Source organism: Chaetura pelagica, unplaced genomic scaffold (assembly GCF_000747805.2).
Source record: "Chaetura pelagica isolate M959 unplaced genomic scaffold, ChaPel_1.0 scaffold207, whole genome shotgun sequence".
NCBI classification, from domain to species: domain Eukaryota; kingdom Metazoa; phylum Chordata; class Aves; order Apodiformes; family Apodidae; genus Chaetura; species Chaetura pelagica.
In genome coordinates, this window is record NW_009953929.1 from 2,199,565 (window position 1) to 2,224,404 (window position 24,840).

The 24,840-nt window shown below is 38.8% G+C and overlaps 1 protein-coding gene across 1 annotated transcript in view; it reads left to right on the forward strand.

Annotated features, from left to right (window-relative positions):
• Positions 1-24,840, forward strand: part of NYAP2 (neuronal tyrosine-phosphorylated phosphoinositide-3-kinase adaptor 2) — a 122,338-nt gene that overhangs the window by 31,588 nt on the left and 65,910 nt on the right. Inside the window, exon 2 of the mRNA XM_010001618.1 lies at positions 22,021-22,319. Within this exon, the coding sequence (XP_009999920.1) occupies positions 22,021-22,319 (299 nt within the window). The remainder of the gene's footprint in view (positions 1-22,020; positions 22,320-24,840) is intronic.

Below are 24,840 nucleotides of genomic sequence, written 5' to 3' on the forward strand. Positions count from 1 at the left end.
TGATCTCATTTTCACAGTCTGCATGTTCATCAAAACACTGAATCCTGTAATATTGCCTCAGCTTAGTACTACTGTCCCAAGAACTTTCTAGAATAACATTTTGAGGGCTGGGCCCAAAAGCTAGATTTAACCAGATGTGAAATGGGTTTGGAATTAATATTTTACTCTGTCTCTTCGCAATCAAGATAAAGTTTAGATTTGTATCTGGACCTCATTGAACTTTGAAATAGGTCACATTTAGTGAACTTGTAGGATCTCATCCTTGGTAAGGAGAAATGTTTGAATCCTGAGTTGTTGCTCACTCTTGATGATCTGCCTAGGATCTCCAGAGACACTTCAGCAATTCCAGCTGTCCAGACTTTCCATGCTGGAGGCTTTTCTCTCTAAGGCCTGTGTCCTGTGCTTTATAAGGAAAAGACACACACACAAAAAAATAAATAAATAAAAAAATTGTATTTTCTGTTTTTCTGAAATTGAAGTGAACTTCAAAAAACATAACTGCATTTTGTTATGAGTTAAACTCAAATGCAGTTATGCAAAACAGCATGGTTGCAAACTGCTTATTTTTGCAGCTGTATAAGTAGAAGCTAAAAAAGAATACTTTTTAAATAGCAAATAATTGACATGTTATTTTTCTCCTTTATAAATTGCATAAGCGGGCTTATGATATTATTACTATAGTTTAAAAATTATTATAGCTGTTTGGATAATTCTGTAGCTAGTTCTTGAGCTGTTAAATAGTGTATAAGCCATTTATTTTCAGAATTTTTAGTTCAGAGCTCAGAGTTTATCACTAGCTGTTTTCCTAGGTTCATTCCTAGCTCTGGTTTCTCACTTTGTCATGGTATGTAAAATATAAGTATTGGGTGTCTGTGTGGGATCTTTAAGGACAATCTCAGTAGAGGAGAAATGATGGTGACTTTACTGGGCTGAGTTTAGCTGTGCAGCATATTGGGTTTCTGGTATAACCATCCCACTTTGAATCATGCTATCTGGGAGTGCTCTCTGTTGTTTAGCCCTAAACTGAGACAGATCTGAACCAATCGCAGCACAAGGTGAATACCCTGTTACCTCAGACATTTACTCGGGGATTTGCTCACCCCAGGATCTCTTAGTTCATGTAAGAAATAGAAACTGCTTTGCTGTTTAGCCGAGAATTAGAAAGGTCTTCTGAAGAAATGGATCGTTTCTTTTCCATATAGGTCCTGAATTAATACCCAAATGAGACTGTTTCCCTGTGCCAGCTTCCCTTGCTGTCCTGAGTTCTGCTTTATGGAGACTTGAGCCTGGTTCTGTCCTGCTGAAACCCCACTAGTACAATCTGGAGAGGCTGTCTAGGGAGGGCACAGATGAATAGTGACACATACATTTGTGTATGATGAAATACGATCCAATAAATGGAGAGACTGCATTTATCACCTGTCTGAGGAGGCTGAGTATGAAACGGGAGATGCTCAGGGAAAAACCATTCAGCACACTTTAGGTTGTATCTCATTTCATACCAGGAACTTCAACTCAGTCAATTCTGCTGCATTTAAGATGACTGTAATGAGGAATGTAATGTCTCAGTGAATTACCTGAAAATCTTTTAAAAGCTCTGTCACTATTCTTTCTCTTGAGATTAAAGTCTAATCTTGGGTATTTGCCATTTAGGAATCTACTTAATTACCTGAGGTTATATGCCGGTCAGTGAGAGATACTTTATGAAGGGCAGGGGAATTATTCTAGTGTTTGAAAAGTCAGTAATTGGACGCATATTCCCCTGGAGATTGGTTGGAGGAGGAAGAGCTAGGAAAGTCCTCATGAGATAAGCCATTTCCTAAATTGGGTCATCTCCCTAGGCCTAGGACTTTCCCACAAAGTAGCTGGTTTGCATGAGAACTTCAGACTGGGCAGAAGACAAGGCTCAAGGCATGTATGGCTGCATCCAAGAGAGCTGGTGGCTTTTCACAGATCTAAAGGTATTTTCTCTAGTTCTAAAGCAAAATTCCCTGCCTGTTCTAGTGAATAAAAAGTAGAAAAATGCAACCAGCTCTTTACCTCTCAGAGGTAGTCTCATGCGCTGCTGTAGCAGATCTGCAGCCCCTTTTGCTTCATCCCTTTCCCTGCCTTTACCAAGCTGCACTGAATTGTACTCACTGATGGGCTCCCAACTCCTTCAGAGCATTTTGACTTGCAAAGCATAGTTGGTCATGACTAAATGAGATCTGTCCTCTCTAATCACTGCAGTATGTAACTAGACATCATATTGATGTGCTGGCTGGACAAGACAGTTGGGCTACTGTTCAGTCTCTCTGCTCTGGGATCTTACATCAGGAGGATGGTCACTTCATAGTGGCAGCTCAATTCACTTTTTCATTCCAAGTCAGAAACCACATGATTGAGGCAATAGGGTAAGGAACAGAATCCTAGCCAGATGGAGAGCAGGCAGAGCCCAGCCTTGCACTGATTTGGCATTAGACCTTCAATGAGGAAAGGCCTCATGATGGTAAATACCCGATGTGAGAACTGTGAGGTCACTAACAGGTATTTTCTCCCGCTGAGCTCTTTTTTTAATTTGTGGTGTGAATCCTGATCATCAATGGAGTATAGAAGCAGAATAAATAGTCTTGCACTTGGATCATATTTTACTTATGTAGTCTTTTTCCTGACCAGCTCAGGCCGGCAGTAATATGGATTCTTCAACCCTGGAGCATGCAGCTTCTCCCCATCTCCAGGCCAACAGCTCTTCAGGTTGACCTTGAAATGAAGACAATTAAGGTGCTGTATGTGCAGTAGCATTACAAAGCCTTTAAAAGCCACTGGCCTGGATCTGACTTGCAGATTCTTGGTAGCTTGCACTTGCAGGCAGGTAAGCCCTCCTTATGCTTTTTTAGTCAACATTAGCAGGAAGGTTATTCCCTGGTTTCTTTCCAGTGATAAGGAATTATTTCATTGGTAAGTCTCTGTCCTAAGCAAAAGCAACAAGGGTAGCCCACAGTAGAAGCCAAAATCCAGACTTAATTCAGACAGTAAAATTCTAGTGCTGTTGAATTGGGAGGCAGAATAAATCAGTGGTGTGAGTTGCTCACATTTGTGGGGCTCAAATTGAGGACAAACTCACTACAGGCTAGGGAAAGGGTGGCAATCTTAATTCTTTCTCACATGATGCAAGTTTAAATTTGATCTCTAGGCTCAATATTAAGTAAGTAATATGTAATATACTATTTGAATTCTTGAAAATTTTCCCTGGAAATTTGTGAAATATGCAAAGTGTTTCTTGAGAGACTGAAAGGGATTCTTCACAGTCATGATTACCCAGTGGATCATACATGTTTAGTAAGTATTTTAAATCCTTTATTAGGGTTGCCTGGAAGAGTTATTTTGTTCTAGCAGTTAAATCAATATTTAGGCAAGTTTAAGCTACTTACATTTTTTCCAAGGCACTGGAATGGCTTATTGTGCTTTAATCTATCCTAAAATTACACTTCTAGAAAGTATCTTAAGTACTTTGAAGAAATATTATTACACTTTGTTGACAGGATAACTTCATCTAGACAGCAACATGAGATAAAACTGAAAAGACAGGGATTACTTGTTTGGAAAAAAGAATAAAGAACATTCTTCCAAATATATTTCTATGACCAGTCTCTAAGCTGAAACTGATTAATCGAAAATTATAAGGGTTGTGGATTTTTATGCTTTTTATGCCATATTCTAGGACCACGAATTCTGCCAATACACAATGTACACAATACTGAGTGCTTCTTTTTCTGTGTTGTGCATAAAAGTGCTTTAGGAAGTGTTGGGGAAAATAGACAGTTGTTTGCTGGTTTCTGCTGAGGAATATTTTAAATCACGCTTGTAGAAAGTAGTTTGCTCCTTAGAAGTTGCTAAAGAACAGCTTGTGAAGCCTTAGTTTTATTTTTAAGCTTTAGAAAAAAAAAAATTTGTTTAACACACAGTTGTTTCCATCTCAACATGGCATGTATAGCAAAAATGAAATGACTTTTCAGACTGAATTGCCTGAACCATATTTCATACATTGTAATATTCATATACACGTACTAGGAGAAAAGACTTAGCCTTGAAAATACTCTGCTTATATATATAGGAATGAACAGGATGAGGTTCATGATCTATTGCATAAGAATGCCAACACAGAATTTGAAAAATTTCTTTATACTAAATAAATAGATTACTTGATATAGAATGTACATGTTAATTTTAACATTTCATTCAATGCTTCCCTAGGCCTTCTATAGCTAACTGGAGCTGCGATTTTTGTTTGAATAATTGAAGAAGTCCCATTTCTGGTTTGTTTTTGGTATTAATATTGCACTCCTGTCTCACGTTTTTAAGTTAAAATAGAATGTCCACGTTAATGATCAGATTTTTATTCCTACCACAGAAAATCATGATTTTTTTAGACTTGGGTCATCTTGTAAACATCCTGGTGCACAGCAATCAAACAGAAACATTTTTTAATTGATTTATATATACAATGATTCTTAGAGTGTGTGGTTGCCCAAAATAGCAACACACAAGTTGATCTGAGCATAGATATAAGTCATCAGACTCAACCTCAAGAGTAAAAAAATAGAAAACCTGGAATTCAAGAGAATTATCATAGACTGAATGTTCTGAAGTAGTTTAAACTCATTTTATATGTTCAACTTAAGTAATCAGATCGTATTTCCACATCAAATTGTCAATTTTTGCTTTGGAAAGCTGCTTGCTGTAGATTAGAGCTTTGTGAGGGAACAAAGATCACCCCAAAAATCTCAGCAGTCACATGATATGGTATGTAAAACACTGGCATGATTTCCCGGCTCCAAACAAGAGAAATCTTTAAATATACCATTGCTGAGCCAGCAATGAGAGCCATATTAGCAGATCCAAATCCAAAATTTGGGTTTGTTCATGATTTCCAGACTCTCATCAAGAGATGTGCAAAGATGGGCCTGTATCAAGGCCCAGAAGGTAATTAGATTTGATTCTGCTGTAAATCAAACATGTTGCATGCTCCTGTACAACCAACAGGCTTTATAAAATACAATGCAAAATCATATATTTGAGTTGTTCTTGAGCACTGTAACATCTACTCAAATATTGTCATTTGATTAATTTGATTGCTATTGTAGTTGTGGTCACTCCAGTGATTCTGGAGGAACACAGAAGGCAAACATGGTTTTACACCTTTACTCAGTAATACAGTTGAGAGTAGGAGAGAGTTTGCTCTGTTCAACAGATAGGTTTTATATCCAGCCCAGAGAGAGAACAAATGTCCTCCTATATGGTACATTGCCAGTTTGAATCCTGATGAAAGGATTAGTGTCTTTGGATCTGAGCTCTGGAAATGGCTGATTTAGTAGTCTTTTACCATTTATCTTGGCAGCTGATGTTTTACCAGTGGCACCATGTGTTTATATGCAGGGTTATCCAAAGACAAGAGAAAATGGAATGAGGGAATGCCCATGACTTATGTAGGTCATGTTGTAGTAATGTATTCCCAGTGCCAAACTCCCCCTAAAACCTCTGTTCATCATCAGCTCTTATTTCCTTGTAGTTTATTGAACTGTGTTTTGGGCCACATATTTGTAAAGTAGCTCTTGGAAATTTCAGACCCTTTTATTGTCTTCACAAGATTTTGATTCCAAGGCTCATAGGTTATAAGGGCCGGAAGACACATCCAGTAGCACTTCTACAGACAATGTCTTCTACAGGGAGTATGTTCTTTTTAAAAGACCACATGGTTAACTTCTTAAGACTGTTATTTGTAAGAGGACTGAATGTGACTGATACATCTTCAGGTTTGACTTCTGAGAGCTCTGCTCTTCATTTCCAACCAAGAAATTACTATTGTTTATTCCTTTCTCAGAAATTCAAGTGGACTAGAAATAGGTTGAGGATGGGCACTGCAGAGTCTCTCCCTGTGTGGCTTCTCTTCACCTGCCATCATGAGGCTAAAGGTGCTGTTGCTACCAGTGCATCTGTATATTTTAAATCTGCCATAAATTAGATGTTAGGCTGCTGGGAAAATATTGTAACCAAAGTACAGTCCTGAGAGCTCCCTTTGAGCTTACCACATAAACTGTGCTAAATTTAATGGGCAACAGAAATCATATTTGTGGCTTTCACTGTAGTATATTTTCAGTTAAATGTATCACGTATTGCAGGATACGTGTCACAGCAAACCATAGATTTTTGCCTTGCTTTATTAGAAAGGATGGACTGTCCCTATTTAAATGTACTCTACTAGGGATGTTATTGTTAACTGTGCATTGACACAGTATATTGTGTGAGTGATCCAAGTTTTAATGGCTTTATACTCTCCATCAGCATGATGTATCGTAATTGCTTTTTTGGACCAGTTACAAGCTGAGCGTAAATATTTAGTATTAATGAATTTAGGCTTATTATGTGTAAGTGTATCTGCAGTGCAGCAAATATGCATCCATCCATGAAGCATCTTAGCATGCTCAGGGCAGGACTTCCCCCTCTCTTTCTCATCTGCCTCTTCTTCCTTATCTGCCTTCTGAAAGGCAAAATAGCTTGCCCCTCTTTTTCTCTTGTTACTCGTCCCCTCAACCTTGGCAATTCACCACATTTACTGGACACACCCTTACATTTCTGTCTGTAATTTCTTTTTTTGTGAGCAGATTATCCAAATGGTCAAATCCGGTTGCTGGCTGCTGGCTGAGGGATCTGTCAAATCAACAACATGATACACTTTATCTTTTTTTGTGTGTGTATGTCTTGCGTTTTAAACATCATCAGACTTTTCTTTCTCCTGCCAGTGTGCTGGGGAAAGAATTAAATGACAGCTGAGGATAAGCCAAATGCACATTCTGTCCTTGCTTTCCAAGTCCAAGGCCTCACTGCAAACCCCTTCTGTGCTCTCAGGCCAAAGGCTTGGCTGCTCCTGAGAGACTGCCCTCAGTTGTGTCAGGAGAGAGCAAGCTGGGGGGGTCTTCATATTGTCAACAGCTTCTTCCTGAATGAAAGTGACCCACAATGACTTGTGAGGCACCCCTGGATGAAGGCTCTGGGGCTGTCTTCTGACATGCTGTACTGCATTCAGACCAGTATTTGTTGCATATTTCAGAGGTGAAATTCTAACCATGCAGAGAAAAATAGAAGTGTGACAGAGGGGAAGGGTGGTTCTGCATTTGAGATTGCAGCCTGGAAATTATAGAATGTGGATTCAGAGTTTTGCTCAGCTGTACATTCTGCATCATCGTCCAAACTTGGACATGGGACAATAGCAGTTATGGCACAGAGATAAGTAAATTATTAGGACATGCTCAGCCACTGTAGGCCTATGAAACTATGTAACTATACAGGACTACTGTACAGACTGGACCTCACTTTCACAGTGGGTCTTCTGAAGTCCTTGCAATCCTTTTGTCATGCAGCTCCACCTGTAGGCCTCGCCTCTTTTCTGTCAAAACAAGCAGCATCTGTGTAGACTCAGGGTGGATCCCTGCTTTCCCAAGTGTTCCTCATGTTCTCCTTTCCCCTTGTCTCTAGATGAAGATCAACTGTTGTAAAACATAGTCACAAAACCAGACATACAGCTGGCTACAGCTGTGGTGGTGCTAGACATGTGCACAGAAATTCCCTCAGAGTGTAACCTGGGGTCCACAGGGTGGCTGATGGTCCTGCAGTACAGGGGACATACAGACTGGAGAAGAAAGGATTGTGAAAAAGATGAGTCTAAAATCAAGAATTAGAGAAATGAAAGACAAGTGGATGTTTCTTTCCAGGAAGTCCTCATGAATCTTCAGTTTCCTTCTGCCTCTTCACATTTTATAAATGGATTGAACAGAGATGGTTTGTATTCCTAAACCAAACAAGATGCTGCTAGTCTTCTGTGAAATTGGTTGGATACCTAGTGATAAGCTAATATGTACTAGCAGTTTCCCCCTATCCCCCACACCCTCCCTTGACAGTGTAAGTCCTAAATACCTAGGTTTATTTGGTGTCTTTCATAATGATGTTCTCATAAAGGCATGACTAGGTTAAAGCCAGGCTCCCTCTGCACAGATGAGATGCTTCTGAGCTCTAACATCTCTTGGAGACTAGATCCTCTTGGGGGGCCAAGGCTGACTTTGATGTTTCTGCCTGCTGGACACAGGCTCCTGCCTCAGGAGATGGTGTTGATAAAATAAATGCAGGGAAAGGTGAAAGAGGGCTGAGGCCACCTTGTTCCTTTAGGGGTAGTTGCCCAGTGGTTTAGTCTGCTTCTTTCAGTCCTGAGCCTCTGTTTGCCTGTGCCTTTAAGGTTTGATACCCAAAGAGTATGCAAGGTTATGCAACATTCAGATAATTGCTTTGTGTCAGAGGTTACCTGTCCTATGATGAATAATCGCAGAATGGTTTTGGTTGGAAAGGACCTTAAAGATCCTCTAGTTCAAATCCCCCTGCATGGGCAGGGACACCTCACAGTATACTAGGTTGCTCCAAGCCAACGTACAGATTGGCTGTGTACAATGTACAATGCTCAGTATAATGTACATACATTTCACAGAACTGCCCAGAAAGTGGTAGGCGTTTTTGGAGATCAGGATGACTACATCTCTAATGCCAGTAACAAAATTGCCATTTATAATAAAAGCTCCATAGCGCTTAAAATTTATTGCTGGAAGTTGTAGATGAGACACTACTATATTTTTTCCTGCCCTTGCAAAATCACCATCAATTTTGCTGCTGTTTGAGTAATAAATTGGGGAAAATGTACAGGCTGTAAACCTTTTACCTATGATTACTTAAACTTCCAGAGTATGTTTCTTTTGTTGGGGTGGGTTTTGTTTGTTTGTTATGTTTGTTGTTGTGTTTTTTTTTCAAGTGTTACTTTGATTTAAAAAAAAAATAAAAGGAAGTGATAAAGCCTGTTTTGGATAGCATAGAGGCCGAGATGTTAGCTGGTGAAACGCCTTTCTTGTGCAATCTCTTGTTATTTACTTTAACATTGCTAATGTTTTATAGTTGCAACTGCAGTGGAATAGGAACTCTACAATCATTCAGTAGGGAACACAGCATTCAAATCGCATATAAAAACTCTGTATTCCTGGAACTTGCCGTAGGTTCAACTCACTGAGCTGCTCAGTGGTTCCATTAACAATATTAACTAGCAGCACGTGTGCACCTGCTCTTGGAAATTTTATAGTTGCTTTGTATAATACCAAAGTGCGTTTTCATTGTGGAAGAGTTATTAGGACAAGCTTGTGTTTCTAGTAGCCATATATCCTTCTTCTATATCTAACAAAGAAACTCTTCTCAGTTGTTTTGTCCATTTGACTGCTAGTCCCTTTAAACTCCAGTGGAGGCAAGTTTCTTTCAGGATCTAGAATCACTTTTTATTCAGCCTTCCAAGTCTAGAGTTAAAATTATATAGATGAATTTCCCTTTGCCTTAATATAAAAAGATGCGGAGTCTGTTGAAGACATCACTGCAAGCTCACCTTGAAAATAATCTGAGTTTATAAACTCACTTAACCTGAAGGGAAATTGAAAAGTTCTAGAATTAGTTTCTTGCAGGAGCATTTTCTACCACAGGAGTTCTAATGAGCAGGTAACAGACTTGGGAAGGACTACTACTACTAATAATAATAATAAAAATAGGAATAGAAGCTACCAAAAAAGTAGAAAATGCAGCAAAAAAAGGACCAACAATGATCAACATTTCCAAAGAATACCAATGGAATTATTAAATTACATATTGGAATGTTGTCACTGCGAAATGGCACTCACTGAGACTGAAGCTTCTTTTATAAAATGTATCAATTGTATGTGTGGCAGGTGTACACAGGTGTATAACTGTCTCTAAAGGGGACCCTGAATCTTAGTAACTCTGTTTTGTGGGTGATTAGTCCCTGTTTCATCTCTCAATTACCTCGCAATTTGCAGTTAAAAGGCAGGACAGAGGAACAATCCTGAGATGACCAAGTGACTTGGGTGACCCATCTGACTCACACTCCTCCTTGCAGAGCTGCAAGATGCAGAAGGCACAGAGTGCTCATCTCCAGGGACAGACTTAGTCATTTGTCCAGCTGTTTCTATGTGTTATAGTTATACTGAGTGACTTGGCTTGTAAGAAAATAAGTTGACACTTGCTTATTTTCATAGAAAACAGAACGTTTTGTTGATACCAGCTCCTAACCTTGTAGTCCTGAGTAAGCATACAAAGTACCAGTGGAAGGATCCAAACCTGATCTCAGCAAAGGATGTGATGAGACTGTCTTGTGATAGTGGGACAGAGAGGACTGGGGAATGTAGTCCTGTTTGGGTTTCTCAGTTATGTAGTGATTGTTTCAAACTTGAGATGTTGAATTTGACCCTCTGATCTGGACAGCAAGATGCTACTGATTTGATCAGCTTAGATGTTTTCCTCCTGCAAGCCTGCCTCTCTGAATAGCTTCATGACTTTGCAATCAGACACTTCCCAGATTAAATAGGTAGTCAGTTTATAGTCTAACCACTGCTGTAAACCTTTTGTGAAAGTAATTCCAGTGTCTTTTAAAGGGGATCTTTAACTGCTCTTGTTGTACATCAGTGTTAATACAGGAATCCAGTCTTTCAATTCCTGCCTGTATTCCTGTTTCGTTGTTAAAAACAAACAAAAAAACCCCAATAGATTTTTTTTCATCAGCCAAATCTAATGTTTATATCATGAGAGTGAAAAATGTAGAAAAATACTTGATTTCCAGCTGTCATTCCTATACTACTTGTGGTATGTGCAAGTGGAAAGGTCTAATAACAGAGATATGTCTGGCTTTCCTTTTTCAGATATGCATTACTCAATTCTACTGAAAGTGAGGAATAAAATTAGTGCTGTTCATTTTCCTGTAATTTGAAGCAATCCATTTTCTCCTAGCCTGAAATGTAGGTTATTTCCCAGTCCTATTGTGCTCAGAACACGAAGGAAACACTCATCTGTTCAGTCCTGAAAAAGAAAATTCAAATGTGGCTTTAACGTGGCTCTTTGCTGATGTGGGCTTTCTCTGACGCACACTGATTGCCTGTCACACTCTGTAAATCAAAGTTATATAGCTACATGCCCTGTACTACTGCTGCTTAAAAGGAATCTAATTGTTTCTTCAGCTTGAAGGGCAATAAACACAGATTAATAAGCACATGCATAAGTACTTTGTATATATTATGAAATATTATAATATGCATTTATTTTTATCTGCATTTCAAGAATTATAGATGCTAGTGTGTATTAGACAACCCAGTTTTGTTGCGTCCACAGCTTTCAGTCTCTCCCTGGGAGATATTTTCTTTCCTTGACACTATTCTTTCATGAGCTCGCTTGAAGTTGATTTGAGTCTTGAATCAAAGCTATCCTAAAGATTTTACTGCATACACCTGTGAAGTATGAACTCCCTTTTGATACCCGAGAGTGGATTAAAAAAATTCTGCTTGGATCACTTATGAACATTTGCAAAACTCCATAGATTTCATTTCCAAGGTTTTTCTCTCATGTCTTGCAGTCCTTTGATTGCATTTAGTTTTCCCTTCTAGGATTCCAAAGGAGCTTTGGGTCTTATTTTAAGAGTGTGTTGTTACTTGTGGTTATAAAGCAAAACTTGAAAACATGACCATAAGTAGCCATGTAACTAAAAAATTCCAATGGGAAGTATGCTGGTTTTGCCATTTACCTACACATGGTTTCTAGAAAGCACTTTTCAGAGCTGCAATAATGTGATTGTGCTTCTTCTACCTTTTCTCACTTCTAAGAATCTGCTTTTATTGTAAAGTGGTGAATCCACTGGGTAAACAACTAGATGCTGATAGGCTTTATTTAACAAGTGGTAGTTCTTGCTTCTTTCTGAGTAAAAAAGAAAATGCAAATATATTCTAGAGACTAGAATAATGAGCTGCTCACTCCATGCCATTCTAAGTAGCCTATAAAAGTATTTCCCAGGCAAACTTACAGAAGTGTGTATGAAATCCACTGCAGCTCATCCTTCCTAGATCTCAGTAGCTTTTTACTGCATTTAGTAAGTGGATGATAGTGCCTATTAAAGATAGGTTGCCATGGCTCTCTGTAGAACTTTAAAGCCTGCCTGATCCAGTACTATACTTAGTGGCCCAAAATGTTTGAATTGAGGGGCTGCTCTGGTTTAAGGTTTTTATTGTGAGACCATATTGAAGGACATTTGTTTTGGCTTAGCATTCATCACAAAACTGGAAATCCTGGCATAGCCGGGGCAGTAATCACACAACAGCAGGTCTTCTATGTCCTGTGTGGGCGCTGGGTTGCAGGGCAGGGAAAGGAGCATCACCTATTCTGGAGTAGAGAACAACAGTATTTTCTTTTTGAAAGAAAAACAAAACAAACAAAAAAAGAGTTGAATTGGTCTTTCTAGAGACACACAGAAAACCCTTTGTGCTGCCACGTCTGCAGACTGGCTGCTCTGGGCTACAGTGCTTGGTGCATACATATGTACAAGGTGTCTCTGAGCCCCTTGCTGGATTAAGTTGTTTTAAATAGATTGCTGCCTACAGTGTAGCACTGGGAGATGGAAAAAACAATTCCTATTATGTCAGGGTTATAGTTTCTACATAGAAGACTTTTCAAAGGGGCTTAGGTGACCTAGAAATGTATATATACTAAAATTTACTACCAGCAGCTTTGCAGAATTTAGTAGTAATTTTTAGTATGAAGAAAAGGCACAGCATATTATTTCTGTTTTTTCACCTTTTTGTAAAATGAGACCCAGACTTTGTGTAACCCCACTTGCCACAGCTCCCCACCACAAGGCATGGAAAGCATTACCTGAGGAATATGTTTTTAGTATGAACAGCACTGAACTGATCAGCTCTCATGGACGGAACTAAACCAGCACATTGCCCACTTAATTTACCATTGTTACATTGAATGCAAGTAACAAGGATCTGTGCTCTTTGTTTTAATGTTTTAACTCCCTAAAAAATTCTTACTCAGTTTTTTCACAGCTTGGAAAACACCCTTTCTGTTGCTTTGAAAATATTTCATGTCATTACAGCTTCAAAGACTATAATGATGATCCTTTGGACAGTGTAAGTATCTGTCACTAAAGGAGCATTTAACTACTGCCTTCCTTCAGTGTCAGAGCTTGTTGGATTGTAATTTTACCGCAACCAGCTAGCTATCTTGCTGGTTTCTACTACTCTGCAGCTACCGCTGCAAGAAAAAAATAATCCACAACACAGCAGTGGCCAACAAATAATAATTAGCTGAACATCCCCATTTTCAAAAGTAATTCTGAGTGTGAGGAAAATCAACATGTGCTGATTTTTTGGCATTTTATGGGCAGCTTTTACTGCAGATGTTTGCCTCTAGTGTTTGATTCCCATACCCTTTTGTAGTCTGCTAGAGTTACTGGATCTGGCCCACTAGCTCTGTGCATGGATATAGAGGAGAAAAGAATTTCTGTACTTTGCATTTGGACAGTTCACCTGGACTTCAAATAATGGACATGGATTTAACATATTGGAAGACCCAAGTGTGGAATTGGTCTGGGGACTCTCTGGCAATGTGGACACATGGGACAAGCTATACTTCTGGTGGCTAGCTTCTTTCAGTGTCCTGTCTAAAATCACTAAGTCTGAACCACCTGTGTTGTCCATTACAATTTTCACACGCTCTGATGCGCAATATTAAATCAACTGTGCTTCAGGAAATATAATGTCCTTTCTATTTATTTCTCTGGAAAAATAACCAGCTTCTGACAACTCTGGCTAAGAAGCTGACATCCATCAAGACAGAGAAATAGTTGTTTTATATTATTATTTCTACATTTAGGTATGAAGCACATTAATATTCTGTTGTGGCAATAACGGTCACTTTGCTACAGATACTGATATAAGCAGAGAGATTTTCCAAGTGACTTTGCATTTCAGTGAATGAGCCTCTCCAGGCTTTGATGCTGAGAGCTGTAGATACTAATGTCCAGGATTTAATGTAGTTTTATTTTCCAGATGAAGACTGCCCAGGGAAGAAGGAAAGAGAGAGACCAGTGTACATGTCTGTTTGGAGTGGTTCTCTTACCTGTTTTATGGGTTTATGACACCTGTGAAAAATGTTTTATTTAGTTTAAGTCTTTGTTTCATTTTGCAAGATGCAAACAGATACTCATGCTATCCAGTTAAATCGCAAAGTGCTGATCATCAAGTTGAGTGGAAACCTTCTCACCAGAAATCAGAAGGAACCAGAGAGATGGTAATAAGTGTACTTTGTAGCACAAGGTTAGGAATGGCAGAAGTGAAGTCAAGGTGATGGACCCCAGCAGGGCTGTTGTAGTGCAAAAAAGGATTTTTTTTAATGAAGATTTCTAGGGATTTCAGCACCTGTGACAAGACTATGCATCCAGCAGAGCATTTATGTAGTAAGGGTGGGGTAAGCTGCAGTAAATTAAATTTTTTTGTTTCTTGTGTGAGGGCCAGTTCATCACACAGAAACATTTTGAGGGAAAATACCCAAGTAAGCCTTGTGCAGTTTTGTAGGAACTTGTATTGTGCACTTCCCTTAAACAAAAAATTAAAAATACAACTTGTTGATTAAAATGAATTTATTTCCATTTCAGTTGCTAACAAAACTCCAAAGTCTGTTTTACTATGGATTGTGCTGAAGGGAAATTTGTGAGCAAGTTTCTTCCAAAACAAAAATGTTACTCTTCCTCTTCACTGTGAGGTCAGGATCAATCTCCTTTTACTTTGGGATGGGAGTCCATAGGAAGCATTTACTTAAAACCTTAATTTGATTGTATTTGAGCTTGAATTTTAAATGGAAAGTAGAGTCATGTTTAATTGAGGGACTCAGAAGAGCATCAGTACTAATCACTGTTTGAAATCAGCCTGAATCTGGAAAGGTTGTATGCACTGTAACATCTCAGCAGGCATGGTGCACTTAGTTTACGAATTGCTATTCTCAGTGTCAGTGCCTTTCATTCATTTGTCCAGGTTTAAACTTTTCCCAGCACCTGATCCACAGAAGGGCTTTTTTACTTTTTATGCATTTTCTTTCCATTACTGCTCTTCAACTGAAAAGGAAAGACACATTTCATTGCAAGAAGACCACAACAGTTATTTTATATGTTAATTTATTCCCATATGTCATTGATATATTTACTTAGCCGCAGTTGCTCAGGCAGAGTGGAGTCTGTGCCATGTGTTTTTCCACTGAATGTGCCAAAAAACAGCCTTGTTCTAGCTCCACCCATTTTTGACAGGATGCAAAACCCCACTCCATTAATGTGAACATGCATTTGCACTCAGTTTAAACATTGCATATGGTTGATGTCTAATTCTAGGTGACTCTGAACATATGAGCTTTCATTTATGGGCTTTTAGCTGTGCCTCTCCCATGCAAAATTAAAAATATCTGTTGCCATATAAAAGCAGAGTGCTTTTCACTCCTGCCTGTTAAGTGCGCTCTGTATTCACAACTTCACAAACCTTCCCATATACATCAGTTTCGTCACCAGGCATATGTGGGGCTGGAGCACTGCAGACCCTGTGCCCCAGATACAAACCCAAGTGTTGGTCTTCTGGGAAAAGCAACATCAGGCCGTTGAGGATGTTCAGCCTGATGTACTCTTTATTAGTTTCTGGTTTAAGAGGCAGCCTACTAAAGACAGAAGGAATGTCAGTGGAAATAAGCAGCAGTACCTGCCCCTCTGTTCAAACTCATGAAATACTGTTTTGTTAAGCTCTCTGTGAATCACAGAGGCCCTTACTCCTCAATTACTCCTTTCCAAGCTGTCTAGCTTATGTCAGAATTGTTGTTAAAATAGCATACATTGTGTTTATTTATCAATGTTTCTTATGAAGTGTTTTGATTTTGTTTTGGCAGTGGATTTTTTTTTGTGTCTTGTGTGTTTGATTTTGTTTTATTTTCTTCCCCAAAACTTCACCTATTTCTGGTATTTTCAACCTTTTCCATGATAAAAGTTAGTTGACTGTGGAGCATAGCAGATCATCACTTAAAATTAAGTTATCTGGCATTCATGGAAAACTTGTTTTGCTTTTATCATCCACTGTGTACTGTGTGGGAATTAGAGCTGTCCTTTGGTTGCTCACCAGGGACTCAGTTAATCTTACAGTGCAGCCACAGCACATGGTAGTTCAGTTTGATCTGGAAAGTCTTCTGTGTGCAAGATTCAGTCCTGTCGTGGATGTCAGGGACAAGACTATCAACAGCAACACAGAGCGCTCTAAAATGTCTGTTACATGTTTAAGTTTGCTTGAAGAAATTAGTTTCTAGAAATAATACAGTGTCAGACTATGTGGGCACACCTCTGTGAGTGGAATTGCTTAGAACAGGTTCACAAGCAAAAAGCAATTTCTGCAAGGCTTCCTAATTATTCCAGTGCAATAATGCAGGTACACAAAGAGGGAGTGTCAGCTTCTAGTGCTTTTCCAGGATCAAACCCTGGGCCTGTGGGTTTGTCAGGTGTGATAAAAGAACAAAATTTATAGCACTGCTGTATTCTGTGTCCTGGGAGGCACAACTTTTCAAGCAGCACCTGATCTCCTTCCTCAAAAGCAAACATATATGGGAGAGCTAAGAAGTTTGATGTGCACAGATGTCTTTGTTGCTCACTTAAGATAAGTCCTTTAGGTGCACAAAATTACTCTAAATTTGACCTTTCTCATGATTCATTTACACTTTAGCTTCTAACTAAAAGGATGGTAGTAATAACCTCTGGATATTGATGTAAGATAATTTTGACTCATTTGGAGTCAGACAAGAAATGCAGAAAAAAAATAATTTATGGATATTCCTTGGGAATAAAAAGGTAAACCTCTGAAGCATGATTTAAAAAAAAAAAAAAAAAAAAAAAAATGTATGTACTTTGTTTGTATGTTTAATTTCTATACTAAAAATGGTGGAGATTTGTGTAAAACTGTACTTAAAGTGCAGTTCCTAAATCCAGGATTGTGATCCTGCCCTTCTTTCTTCTTCTTTCTTCAGTATGACATTTCATGGTCTGCTGAGATCATGGTTAGGGGGATAAAAATAGTATATCTTCTGATTTTTGGCATCCAACCTCTAATTTACAAATATAATTTATGCTAATCTTGAAAGTGCTTCTCAGATACAAAGTAAAATGTGTCATCCTTACTGTATGTGTGCATAATTTATTCTGATGGGGACTACACATTTCAAAGCCATTTCAGTCTTTATACTCAGAATTTTTATATGAGCAGAGGAGCTGGATGTTCTTTGCTGTAAAAGTGAAGAAGTAGTTAAAACAACAGTAGCTGTTATCTTAGGTCAGAAAAGTTAGATGCATTAAGGGATAAACTGCTGTTTGCTCAGTCAAGCCAGATCATATACCGTCCTTGAGTTAAGTATTTTTATTCCTCTTGTGTTTCTGCTGATGATTACTCATTTTTATGATGGGCTTATAAAAATCTTCCTATATCATAGTTAAATTTTGTGACTTCTTCTCTCTTTCAGTCTCTGACTCATACAGCTTCCCTGATGGATTAGATGCATGTTACGGAAGGTAGTTCTGTGTGGGCTTGCAGGTCCCCCAGAAGGAAGAGGTCTGGCTTTCTGTGAGTGTTGTTGGCCCTGTAATTCACAGTTCTCCCTACTTCTGCAGAGGAGACTGAGTCTTCCTCAAGCACAAGGGGAGTGAGCAGTTGCTATTGAAATGCCTTGTCTTGATTGTCAGAGAAGGATGGTGGCCCACTGTGGTCCCAGGATCGCAGCAAAGAAATGGCAAAACACCTTAAAAAATGCCATATCACCAGCAGAGAACATTCCCCTTCCTCCTGCTTAGGAGGTAGAGTCTCATAATTTGGTGGAGTTCTCCTTTTAAGCTTGTGGAGAAAATCTCAGGTAAAGGTACACAGGAAAAAAAATGAAACCATACAAAAATGAGAACTACCAAGTGGTTCTTGGTGCCTGAGACATGAAACTAATCCATTGTAAGTTTGAAGTGATAAGAGAATTTCTGGATGAATACCAAGAACAAGGGTAGAGAGATAGTGGGGAAGAAAAATTAGCTGCAGGGTATTCTGACTTTACGGGACTTAGATATTCCCAAGAATTCTCCTACTCCTTACATCTGTACAGAGGGATTAAATACTCCACATTCTTTATAGTAAAAGCAGTAACACTGAGTAAAACAAAAGTTTTCACATTATTATTATTTTCCAGGAAATAATTCTGTTTCTGCCTGGACCAAGTAATGGAACTTCATAGTAAATTAAAACTGTTCTTTACAGTGCTAAATAGGAACAATGCAAATTTAAAAGACTACATCAGCTGAGGCAGACAGTCTCTGAATACTTTATTTGCCATTTGTTTTTCAGCAATATCATTAGAAGTCCTTTTCCTAAATTTTCTAACTGAACAACTTGAAAATATATTCCTAGTCAATGAGAACTTCATGACTCATGGCAAAGCAAGATGGAAATGACCTGGCCTGTACTTAGTCCTTTTAGTATATTTTGTGTTAATTTTGAATGCTTAGCCTTCCTCTATAATTTTCCCTCTTGTCATGTGTAATAAAATGAATAATAGAAAAGACTTTTCCCTCTGTAGTTCTTCAAACACATAAACATTTCAATTATTCTGTGTTGTAGGCTGGTGAATGCTCCACTAGCTACTTGAGAGAATAGGGCAGGCAGAGCACAATAAGCTGAGCTATAATGTGTGCAGGACTGTAATGACTGCAGTTTCTGTGCAGGCAGGCTGAAACCACACATAGGAGCAGCAGGTCAGTACCGTTTTATGTTAGCCCAGGTCTGAACTCAGAAATCTCAGCTGCCAGATAAAGCCTATATTGGAGGTATAACAAGATTCCTCAGATCCATTAGCTGGAGCTGCTCTTCATATTTTAGACATGAAAGCTGAAATCCACTATTACTGTCTTAAGTCAAATCCAGCCATTTTGTGTAATGATTCAATTCCAGTACTGTGTGGAAGAGAAAGAGGGATGGAAAGCTCTTACCTTCTAGTGCACCCCAGGAGGGAGTGTGTAATCTGGCAGCAGTCAAGGGCCTACATCAGTTGTTAGGTGGGCTTTAGAGAAGCCCTGTTATGTGCTTTGGAAAGAAGAGCTGCTTCAGAACGTTACTCTGAAGAGTGTCTGGAGCCAATCTCACTGCACTGCCCTTATTTCCATTCACCGTAGTCCCAGTCACTAGACCTTGGCAAATGCTAAAGTGCATTTTCAGCACTAAGTCAGCTTTGCTGTAAGTGTGTAACGTGAGTGATTGTATGATTAATTTTGTATTACATAATTCATGTATCTTTTTGTAGACAACTGTCTTGAGCTTTTAACGGTTACTTGAACACTGTACATAATTCTTTGTCAGAGAAGCAGTTGAACCTGGCCAAGTTCAAATTGAAACTTCCCAGAGGAATAATCCCAATCTGTATTTCCATATATATTAATAAACTGTATAATACTTGCAGCAACTCACATAATACAGTTTGGAAATGAGATAGAACTCATTATCAGTACAATAAGGAGCACAGGCTCTTTCCTGTCAGAAATAATGGAGTGAGATATACACAATTATTTTCCTCGCTGTCTCTGTAGTCATTTATGCAGCAAGGTGCAAATAAATCTTTCTTTGCCTGTTGTGCTCTAGTGGGACACACACCAGCCCCAGCCAACTCTTGTGGTTGCAAGCTAGGAGGAGCCAATAAATCCTTTAATTCTGTCTGGTTTTGTGGTGTAGCATCAGCAGCATAGTGCATTGCAAAGCTGTGTTGCAGAAGTTCAAATGTGCTTCAGCGCACTGCTGCCTGAGGGTAGTGGATGCTGCATTTTAAATCTGCTGTCCTTTTGTAAAGTCAAGTTGTGCTAAGAAACACCCTCTGCCTGACATCGGGAGTCACTACCAGAATAAGTAACAGACTTCAGCCTTCCATGATCCTGATTGGTGACCAGTGTCCAGGACCAAGAATTGGAAGCTAATTTTCTTCAGCTTAGGGTTTGCAGTGCTTAACCGTCAGCTGAAGGTTGGCTCCTACGCTCAAAGAGACACAGGCTTTTTTAAATGTTGTTGAAATGAGGGAAATAGTGCCCTGCTGTTTTTGTCTGGTAGCTGAGCGAAGGATGTAGAACAGCAAGATCTGCTCCATCTACACCTGCAACCTCTCTCTGATCTGACAAATAAGTTTTTACACTGTTTTGTGTATTCTTAGGAAAAGAGTCAAGCCTGTCACCTAAGCGGAATCTCTGCAAGTCCATCCAGAACAGGATCTGCTCTATAGTGTGTGCTCTAAATACCTCCCACAGCACTAATTGAGTAGTGTTACCTGGTAAGAATTTTCATGTCAGAGACATAGCAAACCAACATTTTTATTTGCTAACTGTGATTTATCCAGTGGACTTACACAAGGAAGCAGATCTCCCACGTGCGTTCTTCAGTGTGTTTGGATAGTAATCTTCTTTAAAGAATTTGACAGGCCCTTTTTGTAGTCCAGCATCAGAGGATTATATTATTTTCAGAGCAACTTATGAAAGATTAGCAGAGGCATAGTTAATAATTTAAATTAGCCACAGTTTTTTTTATTAATCTTCAAATTAACGAGTTCTACCTTTTGATCTTTCTGGCTGCAAATCCCTCTGGAATTGATGCCAATTAGGATTCAGTAATAACTTGGTTATGAACATGGACCAGTGTGTGCATGTGGGTGTATGCACGTGTGTATGTACATGTGCAGGTAGGTGTCAGAGCCCCTTGAGAGTGGCACGTGTTCAGTTAGACCTGTTCAGCCATTGCCAGTTTGAAAAGTGGACCTCTCCACTAGTGGAATTTAAGTACAAATGAAAGGATAGTAACAAGTAAATGGAGGTTCTGCTGTTCACTGTTGCACAGTGCCAATCTGACACTTTTAAGACAATTAGATACAGATTGTATATAACCTACAAAGAAGGTAGGGACAGTGTCAGGGAATTAAGTGACCTTATTCTTCATATGAACTGTTGAGATATAGAGTTGTCTTTTTAAAGAAGGCAATAGCACCAAATACACTGCACCAGCCCAAGGAAACATTGAATAGGAAACTTACAGAAGCATAGATTGATCCTGTTCAGGGATTCCCTCTATGAGAAGGGTAAACAGGAGGTAATTAGGGCTTTCTGCTACTTTGCAGATCTCATACTGCCATTTCTGTATGCCTGTGATGGTACCATTTCAAACCTCCTGGCAAACAGGCCCATGTTGACCCATGTGTGTTGCTGAGTTTCTTTGTATAGTCACTGTTTTGCCGGACTTGAAATGTGCTGCAAGTTTACAGGGTAAGCGCCAGTAAGAGCTGCTTTTCAGAACTGATAAGCATGCATGAGTAGAGCAGAAATAGTACCAGGTTCTCAGTCCTGCCATCCACAGTACAATGTAATACTTGGTACGACAGCACTTGTTTCAGCTGAGATTTCCCTGTGTTTCTGAATTGCTGGGGGTTATTTTCTTCCTGGTGTCCCACAGTCCATTGCCTTTTCATGCTTGTATCATACTAGTCTGATGCTGCCCGTGTTTACAGCTTCATGTGGATTTGATGAGATATTAATCTTTGGCTTCCTATATACAAGTAATTTTTAGAGCATTTCTTTCTCTTACTATTCTTTAATCTAAAGAAAATGATTGATTGGACCCCATGAGCTTTGTTTCCCATGGTACGTGAGTGTGGGGGAGTGTGGATCAATACATAATGTTGCATTTCTAAAGCAATATTCTTTGCCCTACTCACAGTATCTTATTTTCTCAAACTTTTCTGATGTCCTATGTTTGAAATTTGTTCTATAGATGATTTTTAGTCACAATACAACAAAACCTAAACAAAAGCTTTTCTTGACTTTGTGTAAAATCTTGAGTGCATAGCCATGTATGTACGTTTCCGTTGTTGACAACATATGATGGAAAATAGATCATTCTAGTAGTTATCTTAAAAAAAAGAGTATTGCTTCTGTCCAAATTTAAAAGTTCAGTCTGCTCAGCACAGACAGAACTGATATCCTGGTTGTAGGTACAGTTCAGGCAAAGGTGGATCCTTTATATATATGCATATTTTCTCTTACAGAATAGGTGGAGAAGTAGTGAGAGGAAATGAAGGAAGCTATGTGGGCAAACATTTCCGCATGGGATTTATGACAATGCCTGCTCCTCAGGACAGACTGCCACATCCTTGCTCCAGTGGCTTTACCGTGAGATCCCAGTCCCTTCATTCTGTTGGAGGAACCGATGACGAAAGCAGCAGCTCTCGTAAGCAACCACCTCCAAAACCTAAGCGAGACCCCAACACCAAACTGAGCACCTCATCTGAAACAGTCAACACTGGAACAACAAGTAAAAGTGGGAAACTACCAGACAGGACTGAAGGTAAACAATATAAATGTTGTTATTATTTTTTTAAAAAAGTTTTTTGGTGACTCAGGGTCAAAATTACCCAGCTGAAAATCTAGTTTTTAAGAATTATCTGCAAGTTTCTCCAACTGTGAACAGTGTCAGCATGCATATCCGAGATCATTGTTCTCCAAATGTTGTATCAGTGGGTAATTGCCAACCTTAGATATTTCTCACAGAACTATATCACTTTATGTGGCCAGGTGACATATAGGGAATGAGTTGAATTTATTAAAAGGAAAGTGAAAAAGATACTTCTATCAGATGGTGTGTAGGACAATGATATCTGTGTGTCAGCCAAGGACCACTCAATGTATTACAAGCACTGTGCAAACCATAGCTTTGGAAGGGGTCCTTTTCAACAAAGAAGTGAAGGACAGAAGTAATTAGAAAGAATACTGCATGGTCCTGAAACTCTGTGTCAAGGAAATACCATCCAAGGGTAAAAATTTTACCCAAGATGATATAATGTATTGTCTGAAACTTATGTTTCTATCTGAGCCTACGTTTTCTCTTCCCATTCCTCCCAGTTACATTTAGCTAATGCAGCATTCAGAAGTAAATAAACCAATGTGTTGAATAAGGATATCAGTTTTTTACTCTGAACTTCAGAAGACGAGCTAATGCTATGGGTACTTTCTCCTTCCTTTGTTCTGTGCTGGAAATGCATTTTGTGCAGCAGTAGGACCAGCTGTACTCCCTGCTAGGAGATATCATGATGACTGTGTCACAGTGTGAACTCTAAGAAGGAACCCTTAGGAACAACTGATCATTGCTGGTCTTTCCCACTGCTAAGTTACATATCAGTTTTGACATCCCATGTGGTATGTAGTGCTCTTAGTGTGTATCCTTTTGGTTTGTTTTTGTGGTCAGAAGTACTTGTTACTTACATTCATGCTACAACCCTTCAAGCAAATCTGAATTTAGAAAGTCATCAGTGATAACAAAGGTGCAAAGCAATGTATAATTCAAATGCTGGCACGTATGTCTGTAATTGCAAGGTTGAACACAAATGCTGAATATAACTGTAGATTTATTTGTGCTGTTGTTGGTACTCATCTTACATATGATGTTTACCATTATTTCCATAGCTTGTTCTCTACAGTGACCATTACATTGACTCTACTGAACAGGCTAACATGATAAATCCAAGCATTCAGTAGCTGCCCTTAATATAAAAGCAGCTTATCACAATTTTATTAGACCAAACCCTACATAGAAACCATTCAGATTTGCGCTGCAGGGAAATTTAAAATCTAATCTCAGAAAGTCTGCTAAATCTTTCATATATTGCAAGAAGAGAATGCATGACATGAACTTCTGGGTATGATATGGTTTCTCTGAGGTGAAAGACTGGAGCTTTTAAGTTACTTAAAAAACAACAACAAAACAAACCAGAACAAACACCATTATATACGTACTTTTAAAATAATTCCTTAATCTAGCACTCTTTCTTCCTGAGTCTGCACAACCAGAGTTACTGAGGCAAAGTGAAGTTTGTTTTGCAGACAGGGCAGTAAGAGAGGCTCTAACGTTTTCTAAGTCATGTAACGAATAGCCCTGCAGGTGCACATTGAGTCACTCAGTATATTGAGCTTTTTGGTACAGCTGATCTTGTCATTATGTCTAGGATTTTTAGGAATGAGGTCTGTTTTACATCCATTCCTCAGTCCTTTCCATAATTTACTGAGAAGCATGAGACTTTGACAGCCTTAAAGGATCAATAATCATAATGGTAATTGAAATACACCCAAGCATTTTGCCAGTCTTACAAAAGTTATGGCAGACTCCTTAAGCAGCCTTGTGTCCTCATGAAACTAGATCTTCTTCAGCGTTATTATTGTGGAAGTTTCTGAAAATTTTGTTTCATTTCCCTCATATTTTCCTGCCATTTGATATTTGGCACCAAAGATGTAATATGTAGTCATGTCTCTTCTGACATATTTCAAAGTTTGTAATGGGTTATTTCTTTTTCCAAGGCCAAGATCCACTTTGCTTCCTCCTCCTCTGTGCAGGTTGAGCTGTCTGTCCATCACACAATGGTTTTGAGTGGTATGTGTGTTATTGTAGCAGTATTCACTTTGGATGGTCTGTATAACAGTGGTACTACTGACAATGGTACTATTGCAGAGTGCCTTGGATTCGTTATTATAATTAGGAACTGAATATTCATAGCAAGATCTCTGGAAATAAATGGTGAATGAGTAATACTCCATTACTAGCACTAAAGGTAATACCTGCATGTGACATTTTAGTGTGACTAAACATCTTCATGGAATATTGAGAATCTCTGTGGTACTTCATATATGACATTTATTATATGAATTCTGCTGGTGTATTATATGTAGTGCAGCGATGAGCACTTTTAGACTATTGTGAAGAAACTCCTGAGGATTTTAAATTGACAGAATCCATTAACCATACTGTTGGTTTTGTGTGTTCAGAATTTCTGCCCTGTTTCTATGTGTTGAGTTTTATACATGCCTGATTTACAGGG